Source organism: Lates calcarifer, linkage group LG3 (genome assembly GCF_001640805.2).
Source record: "Lates calcarifer isolate ASB-BC8 linkage group LG3, TLL_Latcal_v3, whole genome shotgun sequence".
Classification (NCBI taxonomy): Eukaryota; Metazoa; Chordata; class Actinopteri; family Centropomidae; genus Lates; species Lates calcarifer.
This window is the reverse complement of record NC_066835.1, coordinates 22,921,453-22,948,408: the sequence shown is the minus strand read 5'-3', so window position 1 is coordinate 22,948,408 and position 26,956 is coordinate 22,921,453. Positions and strand designations below refer to the sequence as shown.

The following is a 26,956-nucleotide window of genomic DNA, read 5'->3' as shown; positions in this document are numbered from 1 at the left end:
GACATTAAAAAATATGTAACATAAATATGTATAAAAACAATGGTCTTGAGGTTGAAGACACTGGGAACCATTCCTGAAATACTTATTTAATTTAATGAGTGAAATTTCTGCTTAAATGTGACGACAACACAAGTTACCCATGAATCATCTTGTTGTCATATATGTGCTCTGCTGACCTGGAAGCTGGTTTATAAACACATTTTCTACTTTAATGGAATGAATGTTTGCTTATATTAGCATCATGTTCTAAAACCACTCAAAAGAAAAACACTTTCAGGGTTTAGTACCTCGTTTTATTTTATTAATGATTAACTTTTCGGACACGTTGCTTTATTCCGTCGTCTTCACTCAGGACTCCTGCTTCACTTCTGGAGAAGATTTCTTATGACAAAAATCTGTGAGGAGACGAGAGTCGTTTTATTGTTTCATTATTTTGTTTTGGTTGATGATTGAACAGGTGACGCCATCTTGCAGGAACATTTCTTCCTTCCACCTGACTACACCTGTATCGTCATAAAGAGTCTGAGAGGTCACTGACCTGAAACTCCGTCGTAGACAAACAGTTTGTCGTGAGGGAGTTCCAGACACTCGGCCCGTTTCCTGTGATGACTGTGGTCGGCTTTCAACTGCTCAGTGTCCAAATGATGCCCCTCCCTCTCTGATATACACACAGCACATACACACCACTGAGACCACACACACAACAACTTCAACCAAACTTTACTGACTTTAATTTGTGTTATAACCATTAAACTGCCAGAATGAGAAAATCCCCATATTTAAGTTTATTTTACAAAATGTTGAACTATTCCTTTAAGTTTCTGAGCTGAGGTAATGACTGTAAAATGTGTGAGTGAGTGTGTGAGTTTACTGTAGCTCAGTAGGAACTGGCCATGTACTGGGCTCCTATAGACCACAATCAGACAGTCAGGGCAGCTTTGGTACAAATCCAGTACACCTGAGTCGTTGTAGGGTTTGACAACACCATCCATGTCCTCCGCTAACACACACACACACACACACAGAGAACACAAATAACACACGTCAGAGTTGTCAACAACAGAAACACAATAATGACAAGACACAATGAAACAAAGAGACGCTGCAGCTTCAATACTTCATCAGCTACACTTATACTGCACCTCACAGTACTACAGTCATACAGTATTATACCAGATTATAATATGCTACAGTAGACTTCCCTTATACTTATACTATAGTATTCGGATCAGTCCCGGCCTGGTCAGATGTGAGGATGAACTGATGAGGCCTCTTGGATGAGAGGTGAAACCTCTTCCTAGACAATAACTAAGTCCAGTTGCGTTCGATTGAAATTTCCTTGAGATATGAGAATATTCACAGGCTTATACTATCGTACACTTTATTCATAACATACTCTAGTATACTTTGCATACACTATGTTCAACATATATTCTACTGCTCTGATACTGCACTCTATTTTAGTTATAGTGTGTTATTCATGTGTTAGATTTACCAGCTGTGACAGAGGGAATTGTATTGTTTTCACTTTGTAGGTCTGTGTGTGTGTGTGTGTGTGTGTGTTGATGTGACTCACTGGCGGCGTCGGTGTGCAGTGTGTGTTGGTTAGAGTCAGAAGAGTCCGAGGGGAAAGACATGTTGAGGGAGTAGATGGAACACGACTTATTACTGAAAATAACACAAATACAAAAGAGTTAGACAACACAACATAAAGACACAACATAAAGACAAAACATACAGACACAACATACAGACACAACATACAGACACAACATAAAGACACAACATAAAGACACAACATGCAGACACAACATAAAGACACACAACATAAAGACACAACATACAGACACAACATAAAGACACAACATACAGACACAACATACAGACACAACATAAAGACACAACATACAGACACAACATAAAGACACAACATACAGACACAACATAAAGACACACAACATACAGACACAACATAAAGACACAACATACAGACACAACATAAAGACACAACAGCCTTTATCGTTGGTTTTTGATGGTAACAAGTGTTACAGACAGGGAGGAGCCAAACAGACTCAGACACTTTAATGGTTGACATTAATTAAAGCTTTGCAATCACAGCCTTGCAGACGACACCACGATGAAGCTCTCTCACAGCGTGACTACAGTCCCTTAGACTCTGTGTTAATGCTTAGAGCTTGTGAACAGCTGGATGTTAACAAGTGGGTTAGAGTTAAAGTCCACATGATCTTAATGCTGAAGGAAACAGTGGTGCTCATGTAATCAACACTACTCATCTTGACCTACAGATGACGCAAATCTGTTATATATGAAGGTGAGTAAGAGATAGTAGACACAGTGAGCTCTCGTACCACTGAGCAGGTGCAAACTTTCCTGATAGGGACGAGCAGTTCAGTTAATCGGATGTGTTCCTGTCTACTGCTACAGTGGCCAGTGACAAACCCTGTGTAAACCTTGAATAAGTGAACCACTGTTTAAATCATCTATAACAGAAGCACTCACATGTGCAGGTTCCTCTCGATGAAGCTGATGGTTTTGTTGTCGGGGAGGAGCTGGAGCTCGACGTGAGAGCTGTTAATTTTTGGCTCCATTTGCCAGCCATGTGCATTGTCAGTGACAGACCAGACCAGAACCCAGTCCCCGAAAATCTGCAAGAGAGAACCAGGTCAGAGTCAGACAGGACTGACACTACTGCTGAGGACACATCTGTTCTCTGTGTTTTCTCTGGGAATGTTACAGTTTTATACTTGAAAACATACACACAGAGAGAGATCACTGCAGGTCAACAACAAGATTGTTAGGAAGTAAAAGTCTGTTAATCAGTCCCAATACTTTGATCCAGACTGAAATACATTGTGATAAAATGCTCCCCTCAGGATGAACTGTAATGACTTTGTTGATCCTCTGATCTCTAGTCTTCAGGTCAACATTTGATTCCCATCGGCCTCAGCTGTGTGTCTACAAAGACTGCACAGAGTGGAATCATATACAGATTGTTCTGGAGGTGGTGGCAGCAGCACAGGAGGGAGGACACACACACACACACACACACACACACACACACACACACACACACACACACACACACACACACACACACCCGCAGGCAGGTTCAAACCAGGTTTACAGACAGAGGGAACAGAAGCCAAAAATAAACGGGGCTGAGACGGAAACAGTGACAGTTGGAATGTCGAACTGTGATAGAGAAGTAAGCGCTGGTCATCATAACCACAATGTCCAGGGTTCGACTCCTGGTCAGTTGACCCTTGTCACTAACACACTGTAAGCTTCATACGTAGACTCACTTCACTTACCTTCTGATGTTTCTTTTGTTAATTTAAATAGTTGCGCCCACTTTCTAGAGGTGAATAAAAATAATCAGATTTAATTTGATCTAATTGGGGTTAAAGTTCAGCCCCCTCAGGAGGGAGGGGTTGGGTCAACCACACAGACTCACCTTGTGCAGGTCATTTCTTGGCAGTGGTTTATTCAGACCTTCACAGTCTTCAGGAACCGGCACCGGGTCAGAGCCGATCACCGCCGCCAGCAGCAGCAGCAGCACCGCTCGCTTCACAACACAACACATCCTGTTCTGAGACAAAAATCAAACACACCCTGCTCTGTGCCCTGTCAGGACAGTGTATTGAGAGGAGGGAAGCTGGTCAGGTTATAAACCCCCTGAGGCCCACACCTGCCCCCACTCAGTCCAAAGTGTGTGTTTGTCCGCTGTGTTATTGAACTCTGTCAAATCTGCCTCCGTGATAAGAGCAGTCCAGTTCTCTAAAAGCTAAGGGAAGGAGTTTAAGTGATTATATCTTTTTGCAGAGGGCACACAGGACCATCTTTTATACCATTTAAACCTTTATACTATTTAAAGCAATGTGTTGTTTGAGTTTGGCAAACCCACGTATAGAAAAAAACAGAGCACCTGTTTAATGTTTGTGACACAAACCAAAACGTATAGAAATCTTTCATGATTGGCTGAGCCCAAAATCCAAATATGTATATATCTTCTCTTTTAAATATAGTTAGGAGTCTCATGAAGAACAAACATATTGAATTTCTAGTTCTTATCATTATCTTAACAAAATATTATACACATAAAAATATGCCCCAATTGTGCTCTGAAATTTTGGAATCATATTTACGCAGACGACACCCTGATTTATTTACCTTTCTCACAAAGTGATTACTGTCCCTTCAGCTCTCTGTATTAATGCTCAGAGCTGGTAAACAGCTGGATGTTATCAGATTTCCTCATTTTACAAAAGATAAAACAAGACAGAAAGGACTGTATTTAGTGACAAGGCTTAAAGTTAAAGTAATGAATGTTTACATATGTTAGCATCATGTTCTGAAGCCACTCCAAAGAAAAACACATTCAGGGTTCAGAACCTGCTCTTACTTTATTTGTGAATAACTTTTCTGATACAAGTTGACACTTTCTGATTCAACAAGATGTTGGTTTGTAACATCATCTTCACTCAGGACTCCTGCTTCACTTCTGGAGAAGATTTCTTATGACAAAAATCTGTGAGGAGACGAGAGTCGTTTTAGTTTAATTGTTGACGCTGAAATGATGACTCCATCTTGCAGGAACATTATTTCTTTCCACCTGACTACACCCATATCATCATAGAGCTATTTCTGACTTTGCACAAATTCACAGAAACATGCCAGAGAGTCTGAGAGGTCACTGACCTGCAGCTCCGTCATAGATGAATGGTTTACTGTCAGAGAATCCAAGGCAGTCGGCCCGTTTCCTGTGATGACCGTGGTCGGCTTTCAACTTTTCAAAATCTAAATGATGCCCCTCCCTCCCTGATGTAGACACAACACATACACACCACTGAGATAACACACAACCCACTTTAACCAGACTTTATCTGAGTTTAATTTGCGTTATAACCATTAAACTGCCACAATGAAAAAATCCTCACATTATTTAGAGATGTCCAGCTTTGTCTTGGATTGGCTCACTTCATACTGTCATGATAGAATGTTTTACGTCTCCGTTTCTATTCTATCATGTGGTGTTCTGCAAGGTTCTGTGTTAAATCATCTTTTTATTTTCAATGTACATTTTACCATTGGATCGGATCATCAGCAGTTTTAAAGTAATTTCATATAATTTGTATGCTGATGACATTCAATTGTACTTATCTGTTAAACCACATCAAATAGATAAGTTATATACTTTAATTCAATTCAATTTCAATTTCATTTATTTATATAGCACCATATCACAACAACAGTCATCTCAAGGCACTTTTCATATAGAGCAGGTCTAGACCATACTCTTTAAAATAGGTATTTACAGAGAGAGACCCAACAGATCCACCATGAGCAGCACTAGGAGACAGTGGCAAGGAAAAACTTCCTTTAAGAGGCAGAAACCTCAAGCAGAACTGGACTCAGGGTGGACGGCCATCTGCCTCGACCGGTTGGGTTAACAACTGCCTAAATGCAACCAAAGACTCAAAGACTGGATGGCAAATATGTTTTTGCTGCTCAACTCGGACAAAAGTTTGAGTCTTTCTCTTCCACCTTAAAAGCTGATGTTCAAATCCTTGGTGTCATTTTTGATCAATCTATGACCTTTGATTCTTATGTCAAGACTTTGACCTGCTCTTCTTTTTTTCCATCTAAGAAATGTTGCTAAACTCAGGACTTTTGTCTCAAAAAGTCAAATGAAGATGCTTGTCAATGCTCTTATCTCCTTACATTTGGTTTATAGAAATGTATTGTTTTCTTATCTGAACAATCTGCTGCTGCCAGGCTTTTAACTCACCCTCATAAATCATCACACATCACATCAATGTTGAACTATTCCTTAAAGTTGCTGAGCTAATTCAATGACTATAAAACGTGTGTTATGTTGTGTGTTGTGTTTACTGTAAATCATCAGGAATTGGCCAAATATGGAGCCTTTATTGACCATAACCAGACAGTCAGGGCAGCTCTCGTACAACTCCAGTACACCTGTGTAGTTGAAAGGCTGCACAGTTCCATCGACCTCCATCGCTGACAGACACACATAATACATGTCAGCATCGTTAGCGATAACAGTAACAACAACAAGACATTAAAACAAAAAGACACTGCATTGAACTATACTTATACTGTACAGTGCTATAGTTATACAATACACTATAGTATGCTTTGTATATACAATACTCTTCTTAGAATATACTAGACTTTGCATACACTATATTTTACACTAGTCTTATACTATATTTTTTATATATATTATACTCCATATTACTTATAATACTCCATGATTACTGTACTGTACTCTGTGTATTTGTGTATCGATGTGACTCACTGGCAGCGTCCGTTAGCAGTGTGTGGTTGTGGGAGGGCTCAGAGGACACAGACATGTTGAAGATGAAGTTAGAACAGGAATTACCTCTGAAAATAACACAAACACACAAGAGTTAGACAACATAACATGAAGACACAACAGCATTGATCAGAGAAGTTTGATGTGAACAAGTGTTTGTCAGAGTTTGCTGATAAGATCAGAATAACATAACATCACCATACTTTTAAGTGAACTACTATTTAAATAATCTCTAACATACTGTAAGCGCTCACACAAGAAGGTTCCTCTCATTGAACACGATGGTTTTGTTGTCAGGGAGGAGCCGGAACTCAACGTGGGAACTCTTAATTTGTGACTCCTCGTACCAGGCTATTGGAGGGTCACAGACGGACCACACCAGAACCCAGTCCCCAAAAATCTGCAGGTGGAGGAAACAGGTCAGACAGGACTGATGCTGCTGCTGAGGACATGTATGGTAAAAATGGTAAATGGACTGTACTGTACGACTGGAGGAGCCAGGGATCGAACCACCAACCTTCTGATTGCTCTACCTCCTGAGCCATAGCCGCCCCTCAATATATATTATATATAATATATAATATATTATATATATGTTTTCTCAGTGTTTTCTCTGGGAATCTACATTTTTTACTTTGAAACTCCCTAATTGTGGGAGATTGCTGATCAACAAAGACAGTAGTGACAGTAGGAATGGCACATTCTGAGCAGTGAACAAGAGAGCTCAGAGACGAATCACAACAGAGATACACAGAAATCTATAAGTGAACACTGGTCATCTGGTGATTTCATGTCCATGAACTAACTGTATGTTAAGAACTGCTCTCTACAGAGTTTTGTCTGTTTACAACGTCAAACCCACCAGCCTGATGTCTAGGGCATTCACCACATAACCACAACATCCAGGGTTCGACTCCTGGTCAGTTGACCACTGTCACTAACACACTGTAAGTGTCTAATGTTTCTCTATTCACACACAGAGTCACTTCACTTACATGAAGTCATTAAATAATCTGATTTCTTTGGTCGGCCATATTTGATTACAAGCAATGAAAAGTTCAGCCCCCTCAGGAGGGAGGGGTCGGGTCAACCACACAGACTCACTTTGTGCAGGTCATTTCTTGGCAGTGGTTTATTCAGACCTTCACAGTCCTCGGGAACCAGCACCGGGTCAGAGCCGATCACCGCCGCCAGCAGCAGCAGCAGCACCGCTCGCTTCACAACACAACACATCCTGTTCTGAGACAAAAATCAAACACACCCTGCTCTGTGCCCTGTCAGGACAGTGTATTGAGAGGAGGGAAGCTGGTCAGGTTATAAACCCCCTGAGGCCCACACCGGCCCCCACTCAGTCCAAAGTGTGTGTTTGTCCACTGTGTTATTGAACTCTGTTGAGGACAGGTTGTAATAGTGTTACTGGTTTTAAAAGATGTGTTTTGAAAATAAGTGAGTTTCATTACTGACAAGACAATTTGGAAGATGTAACAAATGTAATAAATTGCATCTGAAGTTACTCACTACTTGGGTAGTGTACTCATTTTTATGTGTACTTTTACTTCAGAGTCATTATATCATGTGTATTCTACCCATCACTACTGAGCTCCAAATCCATGAGTATAGATTTCATATCTTTCAGATGTTTTTAGGAGTCATCATGAAGAACAGACAGACTGAATTTATATTTCTCATTATCACAAAAAATATTATACACATAAAAATGTTGTTTCACTAAATCCCCAGAATCACTGACTCTGAAAATATACAATTGTGCTCTGAAATTTTGGAATCATATTTACGCAGACGACACCCTGATTTATTTACCTTTCTCACAAAGTGATTACTGTCCCTTCAGCTCTCTGTATTAATGCTCAGAGCTGGTAAACAGCTGGATGTTATCAGATTTCCTCATTTTACAAAAGATAAAACAAGACAGAAAGGACTGTATTTAGTGACAAGGCTTAAAGTTAAAGTAATGAATGTTTACATATGTTAGCATCATGTTCTGAAGCCACTCCAAAGAAAAACACATTCAGGGTTCAGAACCTGCTCTTACTTTATTTGTGAATAACTTTTCTGATACAAGTTGACACTTTCTGATTCAACAAGATGTTGGTTTGTAACATCATCTTCACTCAGGACTCCTGCTTCACTTCTGGAGAAGATTTCTTATGACAAAAATCTGTGAGGAGACGAGAGTCGTTTTAGTTTAATTGTTGACGCTGAAATGATGACTCCATCTTGCAGGAACATTATTTCTTTCCACCTGACTACACCCATATCATCATAGAGCTATTTCTGACTTTGCACAAATTCACAGAAACATGCCAGAGAGTCTGAGAGGTCACTGACCTGCAGCTCCGTCATAGATGAACGGTTTGTCGTGAGGGAGTCCCAGACACTCGGCCTGTTTCCTGTGATGACCGTGGTCGGCTTTCAACTGCTCAGCGTCCAAATGATGCCCCTCCCTCCCTGATATACACACAGCACATACACACCACTGAGATATGAACTATTCCTTTAAATTTCTAAGCTAATGTACTGACGTAAAATGTGTGTGTGTGTTTGTGTTGTGAGTTTACTGTAGATAAGCAGGTATTGTCCATGTATGTTTTTGTAGATCACAACCAGACAGTCGGCGCAGCTCTCATAAACATCCACTACACCTGAGTCGTTGTAGGGTTGAACAACTCCGTCCTTCTCCACCGCTAATGGACACACAAACACAAATAATATGACAGTGTTGTCAACAACAACAGTAACAACAATGTTTAGTTGGGTACATGTCAAAGTAACATCCGGATGAATGAAGGAGCCGAGGTTTCCCACCAGGACACTGGATTTTTAATCAGATAATCAGTTTGTAACTATTGTTTTCATTATTATTAATAGTGTTATAACCAAAACAAACTATTATTGTGTGTGTTGGTGCAACTCACTTGCAGACTCGGTGGGCAGTGTGTGGTGCTCGGAGTCGGAGGGGTCAGAGGGCATCGACATGTTGATGACGTAGGTGGCACATGACTTATCACTGAAAACACAAACAGAAAACAATGAAGAGAATATGAATCCTTTGATTAAAAGTCTCAGAGAGATGCTGACCCTTCCTCTATCAACCTCATCAAGATGACAGTCCTTCCCAAAATATTATATACCACATCTCTGCTGTTTGTAAATCTAAAAACAAGTCACATTAAAATAATCAATAAAGCAACGTCATACAGGACAATCACAACCAAAACCAACAGATAACAGCTCAAAACCCGAAACTCTCATTTTATCTCTCCACTTTTGCACTATTACCTCTGTTTTTACTACCTCTCTATTTTATTTATCTGTATTTGATATGTAGAATTTTTGGGTATTTTTGTCTTCTTATTGTGTGCTGTCAATCCAAGAGCTGCCAAATGGTCTTTTGTTTGTCAAACAGTGACGATAAAGATCTGTTCTATTTTAAAACCAGTTCAAGCTGAGAGCTGCATCCTCTCAGTTTGAACTGAAGTTTGTTCCTGTCAAAGGCAGTTTTTCCTCTCCGCTGTCAGTGGTGCTCATTTTGGAACAGGATAAAGGTCTGAGGACATCTGGTGGACAGATGGAGAATGAATGCACTCACGTGTACAAGTTCCTCTCGGTGAACACGATGGTTTTGTTGTCGGCGAGGAGCTGGAGCTCAACATGGGAGCTGGTAACGTTTGGCAGCAGGTCCCAGCCCTGCGGATGGTCTGCGATGGACCAGACCAGAACCCAGTCCCCGAAAACCTGCAGGAGGAAGGAAATAGGTCAGAGTCAGTCAGGACTGATGCTGCTGCGGAGGACATGTCTGTTTTCTGTGTTTTCTCTAGAAGTTTTTATACTTTAAAACTGGAGGTCTAAGAAGACAGGATAGCTGGGGGGGCTTTGGTTGTTGTTTTTCTGTCTGGGCACAGTTAATTACTTCACCTCTCAGTTACACACAGATATATTAGACTGGTCTGTAGTGTTTGAATTTGGCTCTGACATGAATTTAACGCAACTTAAAAAGTCATGAACCTGAAGTTCTCTGACACTTAACTGATGAAAAATTTGCGTGAAGGTCAAAAGTTTTCTCCTGCAGTGAAGTTTGAAAAAAGTCTTAATTTACCCAGAATTCATGGCAGATTCATCCAAGTTAAAACAGCGAAGAATTAGAAAGTTTGTGTACGTGTAACTAAAATATCATGAACTGAGCACAAGTCTGAATCTGTTCTTCAGCTCCACCGAGGTCAAAGACAGTAGATTGTAAAAGGTGGAATGATTGGTCCCCTTCCCCTCAGGAGTGAGGGGTCTGGTTGACCACACAGACTCACCTTGTGCAGGTCTTTAGATGGCAGCGGTGTTTTCAGACCTTCACAGTCTTCAGGAACCGGCACCGGGTCGGAGCCGATCACCGCCGCCAGCAGCAGCAGCAGCACCGCACGCTTCACAACACAACACATCCTGCTCTGAGACAAAAATCAAACACACCCTGCTCTGTCAGGACAGTACACTGAGGAGGGAAGTTGGTCAGATTATAATGGCCCCTGGGGCCCACACCTGCCCCCACTCAGTCCAAAGTGTGTGTTTGTCCACTGTGTTATTGAACTCTGATTGACACTGTGGTGTCTCTTTTTGCTGTATTTATGTGTAAAAAGGTCAGAGCTCTCTGCAGCACTGACCTGGTCTCATTAAATTATAAATAACTAACACATCAAGTCTCTCTACACTCTTTTTCTTCTTTCTCTGTCTGCAAGCATGTTGGAGAATGTACGGTGGCCTTCAGGTGACATAAAAATGTTGAAGGTCACCTCTAAGAGCCAGTGTTTGTCTGTTCTGGGCTGCTGTAGCAGCAGAGCATGAAGTCATGGGGGGAGAGTGGTGCCTTCAGCTCTCGAACAAAACACCAAAGAGGAAGAAAAGAGCTACAGCTTGTGTCTGTGTGTCAGGTGTTGCCCTGATATTTGGCAGCTGTTCAAACTGTTTCTTTTGCTAATTTGTTTGATTTTGTGCAGGTTTCCTAAACTAACGTTGCATCTCGTCAGTGTGATGTTTTCAGTGGATATGCTTCATAATATCTGTGATTACTTTACAAAGAGTTTGAGAGGAGGACCAGGGATGGAGAGAATCAGAGTCGGAGGGAAAGACGAGAGGAGCTTTCAGGTGCTGAGTCATCAGCTGTTAACGTCGCTTTAATGTCATTTTCAACAACATATTTTATTTTAAACCTTTTTTTTCTCCTAACTCTCTCTTAAAACTCTCTGCATTCTCAATTTATTATTTTCTTTCTTTCCCAAATGTCTGAACATAAATTAGAAAAAAGGCCTTTGTATATTCTGCAGCTGCAGCGTGGAACCTGCTTTGTGAATTAATCTTTAAATGTATTTAAATCTAAAATAAAAGAATTAAAGGCAGATTCTCCAATTTTTTAAAAATGTGGCTTCTGTGTTTGTTATTCTGTTGTGTTTTCTGTCTTGTGTATTTTTCTTCCTCTCATTTTTTTGCTGCTGTCCATCTTGGCCAGGTCTCCCTTGACAAAGAGGAACTCTCCTGGTTCAAAAAATAAAAATAAAACAGTGTTTGCTTGAGCCTGCTGAAGGCACAGTCAGGATGACACTGCCTCATTTCAAGCCAGGAAAAACCCTCTATCCTTTATTCTTTGGTGTATATCATCCACTTTTACAATCCTGGTCAAGAGTCAATTGATCTGAATCTGGACGTTTTCCATGAAAGCTGCTGGTTCTGTTTTCAGGAATGAGGTCGCAGGGTTAACATCCTGAAGAACAAATGTACCAACCAACGTCCACCCACACAGACTGACACATTGACATCTGCACACATAAAAACATGTTCTGTTCTATAAAGTTAATAACTAATACTGTCACATCTATAATTATTATTGGGGGATAATGGTTTTATTTTTGGAAATACAGTTCCCATAATGCTTTGGGTGATGTAAACAGGGTTTATAAAACAGGAAGTGGATGTAGAGACAACCATCACCAACCATTACTGTGATACTGAAGAAAAGTTAAAAACAGGAAGATTGTGAATGAAGGAGTGAACCCTGCCCCTCCACCATAATAACATCAATAAAAAAAGACACAGACCACATGTTTGATGTTTAGAGTCACTTTCTGTCTCTTTACTTCTTCAGTTTCACTTTGAAATATTTGCTTCGGACGACAGTTGAGTTTTTGCTTCAGAACGGTAATTTGATGCCCTCCCCCTCAGCACAGAAACCTGCAGAGAGAAAAGACAGAAATAAAGAAACCAGTTTTCTATGATATCACACATCTACAGACTCTTCTTTTACAGGTGAAGCACCTTTCTCTGGGTTGTAGACGAAGTCTGGTTCTTTGGAGAACCCGAGGCAGCTCGCCTGCTTCTTGAAATGCTCCAAATCTGAGTCCTTCAAGGTCGTCTCTGGGCCTGGAGACAGAAAGATGGAAATAGATAAATGTTTCGGATGCAGAGTGGGTTATTTTCTCTCTCTCTGACTTGTTTCTTCCTACCCAGCAGATAAAGTGCGTGAGTGGTGATCTCCTCTGCTGTGCTGGTCATGTTCATAAGGCTTAGAAGCTTCTCAATGTTTCTGGCCCTGCTGTTAATGTTGAAGACCAGACATCCGTCACAGCTTGGCAAGAGGTGGAACACTGAGGTGACGTTAGCATCTGAGGACAGAGACACAAGCAGAAAAATATTTCAGTGACATCACTAAATTTCTCTTCAGGTCCATTTTACTGTCTGTGATGAATCAAAAAAACAAAAAAACTAAACAGATTCCCGTGTGTATTCACCTGTACACTCACCTACATGCAGCCAGGTGAAAGCAGAAATATGGCTTTGGACTAACGTCCAAAAGAACTTACAGGCTGCAAAGTGCCATATATTCTGTAAACTAATTTAAGTGTTGGACATGTCACATATCACATGACCCTCAGGCTCCAAACTATGTGTTACACATGTTTAAAAGGACAATAAAACAATGCACCGGATGAAGCTAGAGTAGAGAGAGAGTAATGAAACAGCACAAAAAAAATCTGCATTAACTCTGACAAATTGTTTTAAAACTCTACGACTGACAAAACTATGATAAAATTAGACCATGTTTCTCAGGAGGTTTATTCTGGATTTACTTAATTTACGCTGCATTAAAACCGTCTGTTAATTAAATTCCTACAGCCGTCTGAAGGCAGCAGGGTGATACATCTGATGAATCTGCAGCTTTTAATTTGATGCACATCAGAAACTTGGTCTCCCCGGCTGAATTAGAAACTCCAGTGTTGGATGTGAAAAATCAAAATAACTTACATGATGTTGTTACAGTGTCACCGTCAATGGTTACACCGACCAATGAGCTTAAGCACTTTCCACCCCTGTGAAAAAGACAGAGGAAGAGGTAAGTTCATATTCTGACAGAGCTGTTTTAGGACTTTTTGTCCATGTTGGGATTTGTTGGAAAGCTCTAGAAAAAGGTGACTAAGTGAACCTTAACTTAGGATTCTTTTGTAAAACTGATATTACTGAGGTCAAGCAGCTGAACCTTTTAGCCAGAGGATTTCAAACTGTGAAGCAAAGATACTGAGTGAGGGTTAAAGGGACATACTCTGAAGAATCCATGTCCATGAATCCACCTTTTTGTTGCAGAACTTTCCAGAGAAAAATCAGATTTTTCAAAGTTTTCTTCAGTAAGGGGTTGTATCCAGTGATCCACCTTGTGGTCATGTGGATCATTAGGATTACATTGGCCAATGTGGGGCTACAACAAACTAATGAGCAACACCTTCTCACATGTGATCCTAAGGACTAACATGACAACAGGGTGGGTCAACAAATCTGAAGATCACCTCCATGGTGACCACCCCACCCTGAGTCTTCCCAAACAACTTTTAGAACTGATGAAGCCTTTGAGATGAGAGGTGAAACATCTTCAAGAAACTAAAAGAAGACCAGATGCCTTCAACTTTAACTTAAGACTATCATGACCTGGATCACTGAGAACCTGCATGGACACTGAATCTGCATCGTTCTGCTGTATCCAGGCTGTGGTAGGATGGAAAGTTCAACAGGTGCAGTCAACAGGTAATAATTATAATGTTGTGTATTTTCAACAGTTGGTGTTGCTCTGTTATAAACTCACATTTTGTTCTCCTGAGACATAATAACCTTGTTGGGGGTGTCCGACGCACTGATATTCAGCCAGGAGCTGTCGGTCACTTTCAGCATGTTGTTGTACAGCTCAGTGTCGGTATAACCCACGAGGAAGTTCGTCCGGCCGAACATCTGCACACGAGCATGAAGTCAGTTAGTGACACAAACATTATTAATGGAAGCAGGGCTGAATGCTGAGGCACACTTTTGTGGCACCAACAGAAATCTGTACAAAGCACTGGGTATTTAAATCTGCCAAATCATGTTTTTTGCTCAGGTATAGAAACAGGCATCATGCAGGAAAAATTACCAAACATTTCAGAGAACATCCACCTCTAACCAGAAGAACAAAGGTAGTGGAAATAAAAAATGTTCTAATCGTCAGTCGTGTAATCTCAGAGGGTTTCAGGGTTTGACAGAAGGCATAACAAAAAATATTTTAAAAATTGTTGACACCATTTTTCCTAACCTTCAGATTTGTTTCCCAGCACTGTACCCTTAAATTACTTTGAGGCATTTATTCCCCTTTTCCTCTAAAATGTCAAGTTGTTGTAGGTTCCAAAATTAAGCTCTGAGCAGATAGTTTTACCTCTCAAAAAAGTCCCTGCTCATGGGGTTATACTCTCTGAGGGACCGGGATCTTTTTGGAGTGGGGCTTGCAGATCGGTCAAGTGCGCTAGTGTTTGTTATACATCAATTCTAAATACCTGCAACTACAAACACGTTGTTTTTCCTGTGGTTTGTGTCGACAATAATCAGGATGGAGCAGTTAAAGAGATTTTACCACAGATAAAATGACACAGTCCATTTTTCAATATTATTGAACATACAAGTGACGTAAAAGACGACTGTTGGCCTCTTGACACGTCAGTGGACTAATCTGCTTCAGTCTCCTCTTAAATTAAAGATCCAGGTGGAAAAATACATATAGTCTTGTTTTCCTCCAGTGTACTAAGCCTTAAGTTGGAGGGTGCAACAAATTAAACAGTAAATCACTGGATCATACATTTTTATAGATGTTCCCAAAAAGCTGAATACTGCTTTAATACCTCAATCGTAATGTCTAATGAATGAACCCAAAGTCCAAGTCAGGAATCAGGGTTTACCATGGAGGGGTCGGCCAGAGACAAAGGTGTGACCAAGGGTTTGCATTCTTCAGGCGTCAGAGCCGAGCTGCACAGAAACAATGCCGCGAACAGGAAGTGACCGAACCACAGATTCATGATGCTACAGCCGCTCAGCTCCAGACGATCAACTGAGGACGAAAACACTGCACGAAAGTAACGACGACGGAACCTCACTCAGCCTTTATACACGCTTCTGGGTTTTTCCATTATTTACATAGAAGGGACTTCATTTGCGCAGAGTTGGGTAAGAAACATCTCTCAGCCCGTGTGCCTCAGTCCAAAGGGGATTCCAAAGTTGCTGTGGTTGTAGGATTTCATAACACTGGTGGGTTTGTGTATCAATCATTACTGATTTGTTGAATTGTCCTTGATCATCAATGTAACTCAGACACACTGAGTAAACAGCTCACATTCAACTGCTTCAATCCAGATAAAATTGAACTGACCTCTGTCATCACTGCTGCAATATCTAATGCTCCGTTCTTTCCTGGGGCTGCAGATTCAAATGTTTCACAATCCACTGTGAATGAAGAGAGGTAGGAGGTAATAGTACGAGGAACAGATAAGGTTTGGACTGAAATGCTTAGTCACAGTGTCAGACCCATAAAACCCTGAGAAACCGATATGTGCCTCATCTCATTCTGCCTTCTAATCACATACAGACATTATTTAATTTCTACCTGCTCAGGATAAATGTCGATGAGATCATGTCATTAACAATATCCCCAACTAACAACAATTCAATCTGACTGATGTTATTGGAAATTCTACAACTGGAACACACCACAACACCCACCTCAACAGCAAGGTGTTAACGACCCCACAGGAGGTTAAATACCTGATCCCCCCACCAGTGAGTCAGAGCTGATGAAGTCTTACAGATGAGGAGAAAAGTCCAGTTGCCTTCATATGTAGAATGAAAATGTAATTTCATTAGTCTAAGAAATGATCTTTTAAGGTCTGTAGATAAAGGTAATGCTCTGTACTCATCCTGCTCTACAATCTTACTCTCACTTTGTCTCAGTGACGTGTAAATCAACATTTAACTCGTCTGCACCGATGGTAGCTGTGGCTGGAGCCGTTATGTTTCAGGTTGTTTGTTATTAATAATGTGATACCTCAGAAATGCTTCAAGGAAATTTCTTCACATTTGCCACAAATGTTCACGTGGTCTCGGGGATGAACTGACTCAATCTTGGTGGTCAAAAGTCAAAGGTCAGAGGTCACTGTGACTGCACAAAATACTCTGCTCCATTTACACCTACAGCTACCAGTTACTTCAAACTGTTTTTTAACTCAATGATGTATAAAACATACGATGAGTTTATAACTACACACTGTTCAAACTCAAACCATGCAGCAATGAGGAGTCAATGAAATTAGCTTCTCTAGCTACAATTTCATGTTGATGCATCAGTAAAAAAAAGTCCAGTATCACAAACCTGACTACAATAATATGACACTGACATGAGCACTTTTAATTTTCAAACATAGGTTCATTTTTAATGATAATACTTTTACGTGGAAGAGGGAGACTTTACACTGTGATTATAGTACTTTTACTTTGGTAAACATCCTGTCACATGAAATCAATTCATTTCTGTGGAAATGCCACGATCAGCTCCTGAGTTTCTAAAAGAAAACACCTGGTATAAATCTTGTGTCCGTTATATTTGATATTTGACACAAGCTGATGTTATAATGTCCAGACTGAGGGAGTCTGAGAGTTAATGTGTTTTGAGCACTGAGGTGGTGTCAGGTTATCGACCCTATGATGGCATTAGATGAAGAAGTCTGATGATCAGCAGAATTATGACAGTTCATGAAAGTCTGAGGTTATCAGTCAGTCTGGACCTCCACTGAACCACATGACCAAAACTCTGCTGTATCAGTTCAGGATCTGTGTCACTGCAGCCTCAGGATGGTGACGGAAACTCATTCACCTGTGTGTGCTGTGTGTTAATGAACACTAGAGGGAGCCAGAGTTCAAATCAATGAGATCCAGATCTCAGCCTCTGGTCCCTCACTCAGTTTATTTATTTATTTATTTTTACAGATTCTGCACTGCCTCAGAGCCAAGCTGGTGGTAAGTAACTAAATACATTTACTCAAATATTTCCATTTCCTGGATACAGATTAGTAAAAAATATAATCTACAGATAAATTATTACAACCATCCATCCATTATCTATACTGCTTATCTGTTAAGGGTCGCAGGGAGGCTGGAGCCTAAATTCTTACATATAAACACTATATTGGTTATTGAGTACATAAAATTCTGAAAAGTAGCCTCATGTGATGAACACATTAGTGCATCAATAATACTAATAATCAATAATATGAACTTCAAGTATATTTTGATGCTGATAGTTTTGTAATTTTGAATACAGGACTACTTTACTTGTAACAGAATATTTCTATACTGTTCATTACAGCTTTTACTTTGTAAGAATCTGAGTACTTCCTCCACAACTTTTGGCCTTAGTGCCCTGAGCAGCTGGTCCCTGGATCGGCTTCTGGTCCAGTTTATTGTACGTCATTCCCCTACTCTCTCTCCACTGTCCTGTCCAAATAAAGGCAAACAAAGCCCCATAATAATAATAAAAAACAAAAAAACAAAACATTTTCAGTCGACTCAAGTCAACGTTCTAAGTCTGATCTTAAACCAGATGAAGGATTTTAGTCCTCAGACGTCTGGATCTTCATGAATCAGAGAAACAAGCTGAGCAAACAGCCGCTCTCAGAGAACACAAAGAAACATTGATTTTTAACCTGAAACTGTTTTACTCAGAGTTTTTACAGTCTTTTTAGTCAACACTGAAGGAATCTGAACCTACAGATTACATTTTTATGTGCTGTTATTAATCCATATATAATACCTTCTCTGATGGCTTCATCCACCAACACGTCTGCTTCCTCCTGCTCCAGATGTGTGGTGGAGAACGTCCTCACTTCCTGTTTCACTGTGTGGTGTGTTCACTGCTCCTGAGGAGGAAAAGACCAGTGACATTTACTGTGAATGTAAAAAACAAGAAGACACAGTATTTTCCAGAATGAGTCCGGTAAAGATGATTACTCACATGTGATGACGATCAGAGCCACGACGACAAAGGTGATGAGCTTTTTCTTTTCTTTTAAAGGACAAATGTTAAAAATTGACCTGTTGTCAGTGTGAATATTTCCTGTTCTATTAAAGGAGGTAACTGTCAGACTTCATTCATAATGAAAAGATTAGCTGCTTTTAGCCTTACAGTTCTTCCTGTGATAGAATAAATCGACTTTAACCTGAGGTTTTCTGTCTGATCATTAAACATGACAGGAATCAGCTTCTGATCATCAGGCTTCATCATTTCTGTCACTGTCATCTGAGGAAAAGCAGCATTTAATACAAACTGAAACACATGATGCAGTAACAGTAGAAACAGAAGCTACATCTCTAGTAAACATGAGGATTTAAAGGTCCAGTGTATAACATTTACCGGGATCTGTTGGCAGAAATGTTCTGTCCATCTTTGATTTCAAAGACACATAAAAACACTTGCGGGAGCTTTTCTTGCTCTGAACACGAGTTGTCAACATGTCTCCTCTGCTGCTCCATGAAAACAGCAGGAAAGGAGGTATGGTGTGTTCTAGTTGTACTCTGAAGTTGGAATTTCCGGGATCCTAGTCAGAAGTCTGAACCTGAACGCCCCTTTAAGTCGGAGCAACCCCACCAACTTCGACATAAGAATTCAAGATGGCTGCTCACATAAACAAGGTAAATAACATAAATGAAATATTTAGTTTTCTTTGACAGAGTGGCTGATGCAGAAGATGACACCATTTTATCACCCGGCCACCGTAGACTCTAACACACTCAGAGAGTGAGAGTTCGGCTGCCGTCCTGTGTTCTCAACACTAGATGGCTCTAAATCCTTCACACTGCTGCTTTTAGATTTAAAGTAAAACAGAGCTGATGCAGCAGCAGATTGTTTTTTTAAAAACAGGACTAAATCTAGGTAAAAAGTTTAGCAGATTGTAACGTTTATTTTAATGACTTCTGATGACAATACTCTCAACCTGTAAAAGGCTCTTCAGGATTTGCTGGACTGTGGCACTTTCTGCACCTGATGTAAGTAAAGGCGGTTTGAGAATTTATAGCGAACATGTTTAAGTAAATTGTCTGATTGTGTCTGGTCCTGATGATCCAGGCTCAGCTGATTCTCTCTGTTGTACCTGTGGTCTCTCAGTGTCCTGCAGGTCCAGTCAGGAGGTCTGAGGTCTCGGTGGGAGTGTCTCCCGTCTCCAGAGCTCTCTGTACGTTCTGCCAGAAGACTCCTGTGTGTCGGCCGGCCTGAGGCCAGCTCAGGTAGGTGCGTCTCTTCACCAGCTTCCTCATGCGGTAGTATGGAGACAGCTGCCGGGTCGGGATCTCCTCCAGGAACAGCAGGATCAACACGTCCTTCTGCTCGTCAAACAGACGGAAGCTGCAACAACACAGGACCAGATTAGACCAGGACACACCAGGACACACCAGGACCAGGACAGACTGGGAGAGGACCAGGACACACCAGGACAGACCAGGACAGGAGCACATGAGGACCATTCAGAGGAATCAGTAAGTTTTAATGATCTCCAGGACTATGATGTTTTAGTCTCGTAAACAAACTACTTAAAGAATAATTAAAGGTGGCGCCCCCACCTGGCCATCTGGATCTCTCTGGAGCACCACTCGCTCTGCAGGTAGCGGCGGCTGATCACACAGATGGTCTTCCTGCTGCCATAGATGGCGTCTGTAATGTTCTCGATGATGGGTTTACCTGTGGAGACAGCAGGTAACAGCTGTCCTTCATATCAGATCACTGACATACTGTCAGAGTGATGTCTGAACAGTCCGGCCAGACTTGCAGGATCTTGGTGATGTTAGCAAACAAAGACAGTGGACAGGTGTGATGGGGGACTTCAGTGGGAGAACAATGAGCTGAGTAAGTGTCTGAAATCTTGAATCATCAGCACACAAAACAAAACTGTTAGAAAACACCTGCTTCTTTAATAAAAAGCAGTTGAGAGAGAGCGTTTCATTCTGCCCAGACTCTGACTATGAAGAGAAAAGAGGAGAGAAACTGTTGTGGTGCTGTGACATGGTCTAATTCCAGACCTCTAGTAATTATTATTTATCTCTAGATGCTTGTGCAGTATGGTCACATTATCTAAGATAATCTAACAAAAGAAAAGACAAAAACTTTCATACAGAGTCACAGAACTGCTAGAGTTAGTCTCTCAACATGTAGTGATCTGACCCAACAAACTGCATGTTCACTGCATGACCTGAGTATCTGACTCACAATGGACTATGACGACCAAAAGAAAAGGGATCTGAAAACTGTAACACCTCTAAAAATAGAAAATTAGCCCTTTGATTGTAGCTCAGATCAGACAGTAAATGACAAAAGGAGGAAGTGAGAAACAGAGGTCAAAAAGAAGAGAAAAAGAGATACAACATGAGGCCTGTACTGGTTGCACACGTGAACCGGGGTGCTTCTGTTGATGATAAAATTATTTGTGAATTACTATTGATCATAAAATGATTAGTTTTAAAGATAAAGACTGACTTCAGTTTACCTGGTTGGAAGTCTCTGTGGTGCAGACAGAGCCTCCAGCCCTGCTCTCCCTCCAGCACCGGCAGCATCTGACTGAAAACCCAGGCCTCGTCGTGAACGTTGTAGGAGATGAAGGCGTCGTAGTGATGAGGAACTCCCTTCCTCCTCCTCCTGCTGTCGTAGAGGAAGGCCAGGAAGAGGTGGAAGGCGTAGACTAGCTGCCATCTCAGAAAGTGGTAGATGAAGGACGAGAGCAGAGTTAGAACGACCAGACAAGAGCTGGAGATGAAGCAGAGGAAGCCGACGTCCATCCAACAGGACTGGATGTCAAAGTCCAGCAACTTGGTTCCTTGTTTACTCAGAGGAAAGGAACAGACGTACTGGTAGGCATTAACAACCTGTGTTTGTTTGTTGTTCTTCACCCACTGGATGAAGCCAGTGTTAGAGCAGTCACAGGTGAAAGGGTTACCAGACAGGTCCAGATATGTTAGTGCAGGGAGGAACTGGAAGACCGTCTCATTGATCACTGTCAACTCATTGTGGCTCAGTGTCATCCACCTGACAGCAGACAGGTTGGCCTGGGTCAGAAAATCCAAACACCTGAGCTGGTTTCTGGACAGATCGAGACCCTGCAGGTTTGGGATTGGTCGGAACAGTTCAGGTTTTAACCCTTCAAGATTACTTTGAATTATTTGTAGGTTCTTCAGGTGAGGAGTGTTTGTAAACGTGTCTGGGTGAGGTGCCTCAATGAAGAGCTGCTGGGCTGAAAACAGCTCCAAAGAATGAAGACCTCTGAGCAGGCTTTTGGAGATCTCACACAAATATTTATTATAATTCTTAATCATGAGCCGCTTTAAGAAAGGTAAACTAGAGAAAGGCGGCTCATCATTTTGCTCAGACACGATGCTGCTTTGGTCAGAACGTTGATGTACCATGAGATTTTCTAAGTGACAGAGTCCAGTGAAGAGTCCCTCCCTGTAAGAGGATGGTGAAACACTTAGAGTTTGGAGATTGTCGAGTCCTTCGAAAACCCCGTCAGAGGCAACATAAAAAGTGTCTGATTCTACATCTAAATACCTGAGGGAAGACAGATTCCCAAAGTCACCTTTACTGAGCTTGTTGAAATCATTAGAGTGCAGATTCAAAACCTGCAGGTTCTGCAAACTGACTTTGAAGGTATCATCAAAGATATTAATCGCGTTGTGTCCAATGTGCAATATTTTCAAGTCATTCAAATCTTGAAAAACACATCCTCTGAGTATTCCAATGCGATTGTGGTTAAGGTAAAGTTCTCTTAATCCTGTCAAAGCCTGGAAGTCAGAGCAGCCTAACTCAGGGATAAAGTTGTCACTCAGCTTAAGGATTTCAAGTGTAGAAAGGCCTCGGATGGCAAGCGGCACTCTGGTCAGACGATTTTGGTTTAACGCCAGACGTCGGAGTTGCTTCATTGATCTGAATGAAACCTCAGGCAGCTCAGTCAGAACATTAGCTGCTAAATCCAGATCAGTAACTCCAGAGCAACGCTGCAGCAGTGTCTCATTTATGCTTCCAACAAAGTTATAACTCAAACTGAGTGTTGTCAGAGCCGGGCGCTGGCAGGCGATGTTTACCAAACCTTCATTTAGCAACGTCTTCATAAAGGCCAGAGATAAATACTCCACTGAGTCCACACTCTGCAGCATCATACTGTAGATCTCAAAACTTACAGTTGTCTCACTCAAGTATAAATGTTTAACGCTCCGCAGAAAAGTCTTGTTGGATATACCCCACTCAAAGTCACCGCTGCATTCAGGCAAGTGAAAAGACTCAAGATGGGGAAAGACGTCTCTCGTAAGGCTGAACTTTCTCAGTTGATTTGTATTTAAATTCAGTGTCCTGAGGTTGGAGGCGTTAACAGGGAGGTCGTCTGACTGAAAAGACGTGAAGTTGTTTTGTGCGAGGTCCAGCTCGTATAACTTTGGGAGTCGAAAAACTGGAGCAATGTGAGAAATTTGATACAGGTTATTAAACCTCAGTATCAGTCTCTGTAAGCTTATGAGGGGCTGAAAGGCCAGTGGGGATATGGACGTGATTTGGTTGAGGTACAGAGACAGATGAACTAATTTGGACAGTCCCTGAAACATGTTATCTGTCACGCTTGTCAGGTTGTTCAAGTCTACGTCGAGGTTCCTTAACTGCACCAAGTCGGCAAAAGCTCCATCTTCTATACGAGAAATTTTGTTTTCATTAAGGTTTAAATATCTGAGCTCCGATAAACCGCTGAGCTCTCTTCTGTTGATTCTTAAAATCTGATTGGATTTAAGATCTAGAGATATTGCATTGTGGGGAATGTCGTCAGGAATGGCGGTGAGGAAACGATGGATGCATTCGACCCAAACTTCAGTCCTGTTGTGAGAATAAGATATGGTGCAGTTTTTCAGTGCGTAAGCCAGCGAGGGGTTAGAATGAAGCAGGACAGACAGAAGAAAGAGGAGGAAGCTCTGAAGAAGGATCAGAAACCAGGATCCCATCGCTGCCGTGATGATACAGGATAAAAACAGCCACGTCCCCTCTAATGAGTTAACGCCTGACAGGGGGTTAAACAATAAACTCAGCGTTAGACAGTTGCCCTGTGCACTATTTTAAACACCAGTTTTATCACCAACCAGCTTCTGCATTTATGCCCCTAATCTCTATGATTGTGTGTCTTTGTTTACTGGCTGAACATTGGAGTGAGAGTTCATGATTTTCTTCAAAAATGGATTTTGAATTCATGTGAGAATGTTTGTAAAGGTATATTTTGTTTATTTTTCCTGGTGAAATAATGTAAGCTGTCTGGAAACTACAGAAGTAGTTACTTGAGGTTCATTTCTATTTCTTTCTTTATTTAGAAACAAGCAACTTCTGTTGTCCACAGGGGTTAATAGATGTCTGATGAGTTCAGTAGGCTGAATTATCTGCAGACAATATTGAGCCAGAGACCATTTACTGTAGCAAGAGTGTTTCAGGAAAGGTCGTTCACAGGAGACACATCCGCCCTCTTACTGGCTTCACTGATATTGTTTTCTAAGTGCATAAAAGAGGATGGTAACTATTCTGTTCTGTTATCACTGTAATCATCTTCAGTCAGGGAATAAAAACAGATTTTGTTCTGTGGATATGGCTGCTCTTTACAACCCTGTCATAATGTTAGGGGACAAGGCATAAAGCCAGAGTTTCATTGTGTACAGTGGCCTCAGAAAGTATTCAGACCCCATCACTTTTTGCACACTTTACTGATCAGTAACCCACAATGACAAAGTAAAAACATGTTTAAGTGCGATAAAATCAGCATGAATATAAATAAAGTTTACTTTTAATTAAATTCCTTATTAAAAATAATGAAAAACAATACTCACAGTTTATCTGCCGAGCAGCCAGACTCATCACTGAACAGGCAGAGCTGAACTGAGAGCAGTCACCTCTCACAGAGACTTCTTCCTCTGCCTCTGCTCGTATCATTTCCTGCTCGGACCATGTGTCGTCTGATATGCATGACCCTGCGGTGCACTCGAAGTACATTGTGGTTGAGTGATAACGCCTGAAAAGTTTCAAAAGAAGAAGAGAAAGAAGAAGAACCTGAATATTAAACATGTATGAAAATAAAATGGGAAGTTCTCACTGAGCAGATTTATCTTTGTTTTCTTTATTGGTTACACAGATAACCTCAGCTCTAAGCTGTGCAGCTGAGGCTCAGCTGCTGTCGTCTGTATCTGCAGTTTAATACGAGCACATTCATTCAAACCACAAACAAACACCTGCGTCATCAACCCTGCCTCCTGGAAATGACTTCCATGTACAACTAAACTGACATTAACCCTTACATGTGATATTTGATATAGATATTTGTTAAAGTTGAACAGGTGTACCTAATAAAGTGACCGGTGAGCATATAATAATAAATATTAAGCTATTTATTAAAATCATACTGTTTGTATCATTTTCAGAATAGATTATTACAGTGAGAACAGTTTGCAGAAATGGACCAAAACTGGTTTCACCGCAGGGAAAGAAATAAAATATTAGAACAGTAATGACTTAATTATTCATCATTATTCAGTTCAGTGACAGCATTCAGCACATGGCTGCTAAAAGCTGCAAATCTCTCACCATCTTATTTTCCTTAATTCAGCTCTGTCTCTTCCAAATCCTAATTAAAACAAACCACTGTGAAAGAGTTAAAGCTTTAAATCCTTATGAGGAATAACACAGCAGAATAATAATCCTCCTCCAGTAAAAATTAAATACAAATATACACAATGTAAACAGTTGTAGTTGATGAGTGTTGGTTGGTGGTTTTATGATTATTATTATTTTTATTATCAGCGAGGAGGAAACGCTGAAGCCTTAATGAGAACATTAACAGAAGTCTGTAACTCTGGGAGCTGCTGCTGCGCTGAGGAGGAATTAAAATACATTTAATAGAATTTAATTAAAGGGTAACTACACTATAAAATGACCACAAAGAGAAAAAACTGAACTAAGAACATTACGACAATGTTTGTGCTAGAGAACTGAAATTCTGGGAATTTTCAAGTTGGAAACTTTCTATGGGAATTAATGGGAATGAACTGGAAATTTGCAAAATTGCAGGTTAGCCTTTAACAGGGAACTTAAATATAGTTTTAAAAAACCATAAGTAAATAAGATATGCTAATTCAAGCTAGCTGGCTGGTAAATAAGACATGCTAAGCTAGCTAACACCATTTCACTGACAGTTGAAGAGGCTAGCTATCACGGTGCTAGCTCAGCTGTGACTCTGTTTCTCCTGCTGTAAAGACTGTAGGTGAGATTTGATGGAGCTAACTGTTCATATAGCTCTGCTCCATCTGAGGTGTGCACACTCCATTTTTATGTTTGTGTAAATTACACAAAGGTTTCCTGTTGATTCCTGTAGAATTTGAACCCGGTGTGTTTTCAGTGCAGGTGAGGCTCATCAGACAGAACGAAGTGAAAACGAGCTGCAGGAGATTTTTCAGCTTTTTAAAGTGTGAGAGTTTTTATTAGATCACAGGTGTGACACATTAACACTGCGGTGGTCTCTCTCTGCTCGGCCTTATATTTACTGATACAGTTCTTCTGAAACAGCGGCTCTTGCTGTGTTTTACTGGGATGTTCTTCAGTGTCTCTGCTTCCTCCTGAGGTCTTCAAGCTGTCAGAGCACAGGTGTGGTACGCACAGGTGATCCTCTCCTCACTTCCTGAGGTTATCTGAACACACAACCTGACTCAGTTTAAATCCTTTATAACTGTTTCTGTCAGTGGAGTCTGGTAGAGATATATAGAGATGTTTCTGGTTAGACATAAAGGATCCTGTCCTCATGTTGTCAGTGACAAAAACAAGACCTTTAGTGGACGTACACACCTGTCCATGGCTGTCCTGAACCTGGTCCTCCAGTGTGACTGAGGACACTCAGGTGTAAATGAGGCTGTAGAGAACAGGAGGAGAGAGATCCTGCTGAGGATCTGTGCTGACTCGCCAGGTTTACCTTGATTAAAGCCTGTGTGTGTGTGTGTGTGTGTGCGTGTGTGTTACCTTATCTAACACCTGTGTAAATGCATGAGGCCTGTGAAGCGACGCAGCCGCCCGAGGGCAAAGCATCTTAATGAGAGAGATGAAACTCTGAGAAAGACCTGAGCAGGTTTCTGATCAGGAGAGAGGAGGAGAGAGGAGGAGGAGGAGGAGGAGGAGAGAGGAGAGAGGAGGAGGAGGAGGAGGAGGAGGAGGAG

At 41.1% G+C, this 26,956-nt stretch overlaps 4 protein-coding genes across 7 annotated transcripts; all 4 read right to left on the bottom strand.

Moving 5' to 3' along the window:
• Positions 1-271: 271 nt before the first annotated feature.
• Positions 272-3,674, bottom strand: LOC108892779 (saxitoxin and tetrodotoxin-binding protein 1). The gene is made up of 6 exons (XM_018690498.2): positions 3,476-3,674; positions 2,521-2,666; positions 1,577-1,668; positions 872-1,000; positions 539-658; positions 272-395 (listed from the first exon to the last, which is right to left on the bottom strand). The coding sequence occupies exons 1-6, from the start codon at positions 3,602-3,604 to the stop codon at positions 349-351; spliced, it is 663 nt and encodes a 220-aa protein (XP_018546014.1). The 5' UTR covers positions 3,605-3,674; the 3' UTR covers positions 272-348.
• Positions 3,675-4,405: 731 nt separating this feature from the next.
• LOC108892775 (saxitoxin and tetrodotoxin-binding protein 2) lies at positions 4,406-10,877 on the bottom strand. Its single transcript, XM_051069261.1, has 12 exons — positions 10,684-10,877; positions 9,972-10,117; positions 9,298-9,389; positions 8,941-9,066; positions 8,711-8,830; positions 8,512-8,540; positions 7,466-7,576; positions 6,616-6,761; positions 6,344-6,429; positions 5,914-6,042; positions 4,720-4,839; positions 4,406-4,549 (listed from the first exon to the last, which is right to left on the bottom strand). Exons 1-12 carry the CDS (start codon positions 10,810-10,812, stop codon positions 4,503-4,505), a joined length of 1,281 nt encoding a protein of 426 aa, XP_050925218.1. The 5' UTR covers positions 10,813-10,877; the 3' UTR covers positions 4,406-4,502.
• A 1,588-nt stretch (positions 10,878-12,465) lies between these two features.
• On the bottom strand, positions 12,466-15,757 carry LOC108892780 (uncharacterized). The gene is made up of 6 exons (XM_018690499.2): positions 15,610-15,757; positions 14,493-14,635; positions 13,664-13,728; positions 12,865-13,023; positions 12,677-12,781; positions 12,466-12,592 (listed from the first exon to the last, which is right to left on the bottom strand). Exons 1-6 carry the CDS (start codon positions 15,724-15,726, stop codon positions 12,552-12,554), a joined length of 630 nt encoding a protein of 209 aa, XP_018546015.1. The 5' UTR covers positions 15,727-15,757; the 3' UTR covers positions 12,466-12,551.
• Positions 15,649-24,914, bottom strand: LOC108892776 (toll-like receptor 13). Of its 4 annotated transcripts, XM_051069386.1 has the most exons (7): positions 24,587-24,914; positions 21,232-23,775; positions 20,312-20,429; positions 19,846-20,096; positions 18,711-18,761; positions 18,510-18,615; positions 15,649-16,150 (listed from the first exon to the last, which is right to left on the bottom strand). In XM_051069386.1, exons 1-4 carry the CDS (start codon positions 24,819-24,821, stop codon positions 19,856-19,858), a joined length of 3,138 nt encoding a protein of 1,045 aa, XP_050925343.1. In that variant the 5' UTR covers positions 24,822-24,914; the 3' UTR covers positions 15,649-16,150; positions 18,510-18,615; positions 18,711-18,761; positions 19,846-19,855. The 4 variants fall into 4 exon arrangements, with proteins under 4 accessions (XP_050925343.1, XP_050925340.1, XP_018546010.2 ...); XM_051069383.1 differs by having other exon boundaries at positions 18,711-20,096; XM_018690494.2 differs by having other exon boundaries at positions 18,510-18,761.
• Between the last annotated feature and the right edge of the window lie 2,042 nt (positions 24,915-26,956).

Bases quoted from the DNA above. Each gene is read 5' to 3' on its own strand.
- LOC108892779 (XM_018690498.2), bottom strand. From the start codon at position 3,604: ATGTGTTGTGTTGTGAAGCGAGCGGTGCTGCTGCTGCTGCTGGCGGCG. The intron at 2,667-3,475 runs GTGAGTCTGTGT...TCTCTCTTGCAG, and splicing joins CAAGAAATGACCTGCACAAG to ATTTTCGGGGACTGGGTTCT. The intron at 659-871 runs GTAAACTCACAC...TGTGTATATCAG, and splicing joins CCAGTTCCTACTGAGCTACA to AGAGGGAGGGGCATCATTTG.
- LOC108892775 (XM_051069261.1), bottom strand. From the start codon at position 10,812: ATGTGTTGTGTTGTGAAGCGTGCGGTGCTGCTGCTGCTGCTGGCGGCG. The intron at 7,577-8,511 runs GTGAAGCAGGAG...TGTGTTGTGAAG, and splicing joins ATAAGAAATCTTCTCCAGAA to CGAGCGGTGCTGCTGCTGCT. The intron at 4,550-4,719 runs GTCAGTGACCTC...GTCTCCTCACAG, and splicing joins CATCTATGACGGAGCTGCAG to ATTTTTGTCATAAGAAATCT.
- LOC108892780 (XM_018690499.2), bottom strand. From the start codon at position 15,726: ATGAATCTGTGGTTCGGTCACTTCCTGTTCGCGGCATTGTTTCTGTGC. The intron at 12,782-12,864 runs GTAGGAAGAAAC...TTCTGTCTCCAG, and splicing joins TCACGCACTTTATCTGCTGG to GCCCAGAGACGACCTTGAAG. The intron at 12,593-12,676 runs GTGCTTCACCTG...TTCTCTCTGCAG, and splicing joins CGTCTACAACCCAGAGAAAG to GTTTCTGTGCTGAGGGGGAG.
- LOC108892776 (XM_051069382.1), bottom strand. From the start codon at position 24,821: ATGTTTAATATTCAGGTTCTTCTTCTTTCTCTTCTTCTTTTGAAACTT. The intron at 20,430-21,231 runs GTAAACTGAAGT...CTGTCTCCACAG, and splicing joins CCACAGAGACTTCCAACCAG to GTAAACCCATCATCGAGAAC. The intron at 20,097-20,311 runs GTGGGGGCGCCA...GTGTTGTTGCAG, and splicing joins AGAGAGATCCAGATGGCCAG to CTTCCGTCTGTTTGACGAGC.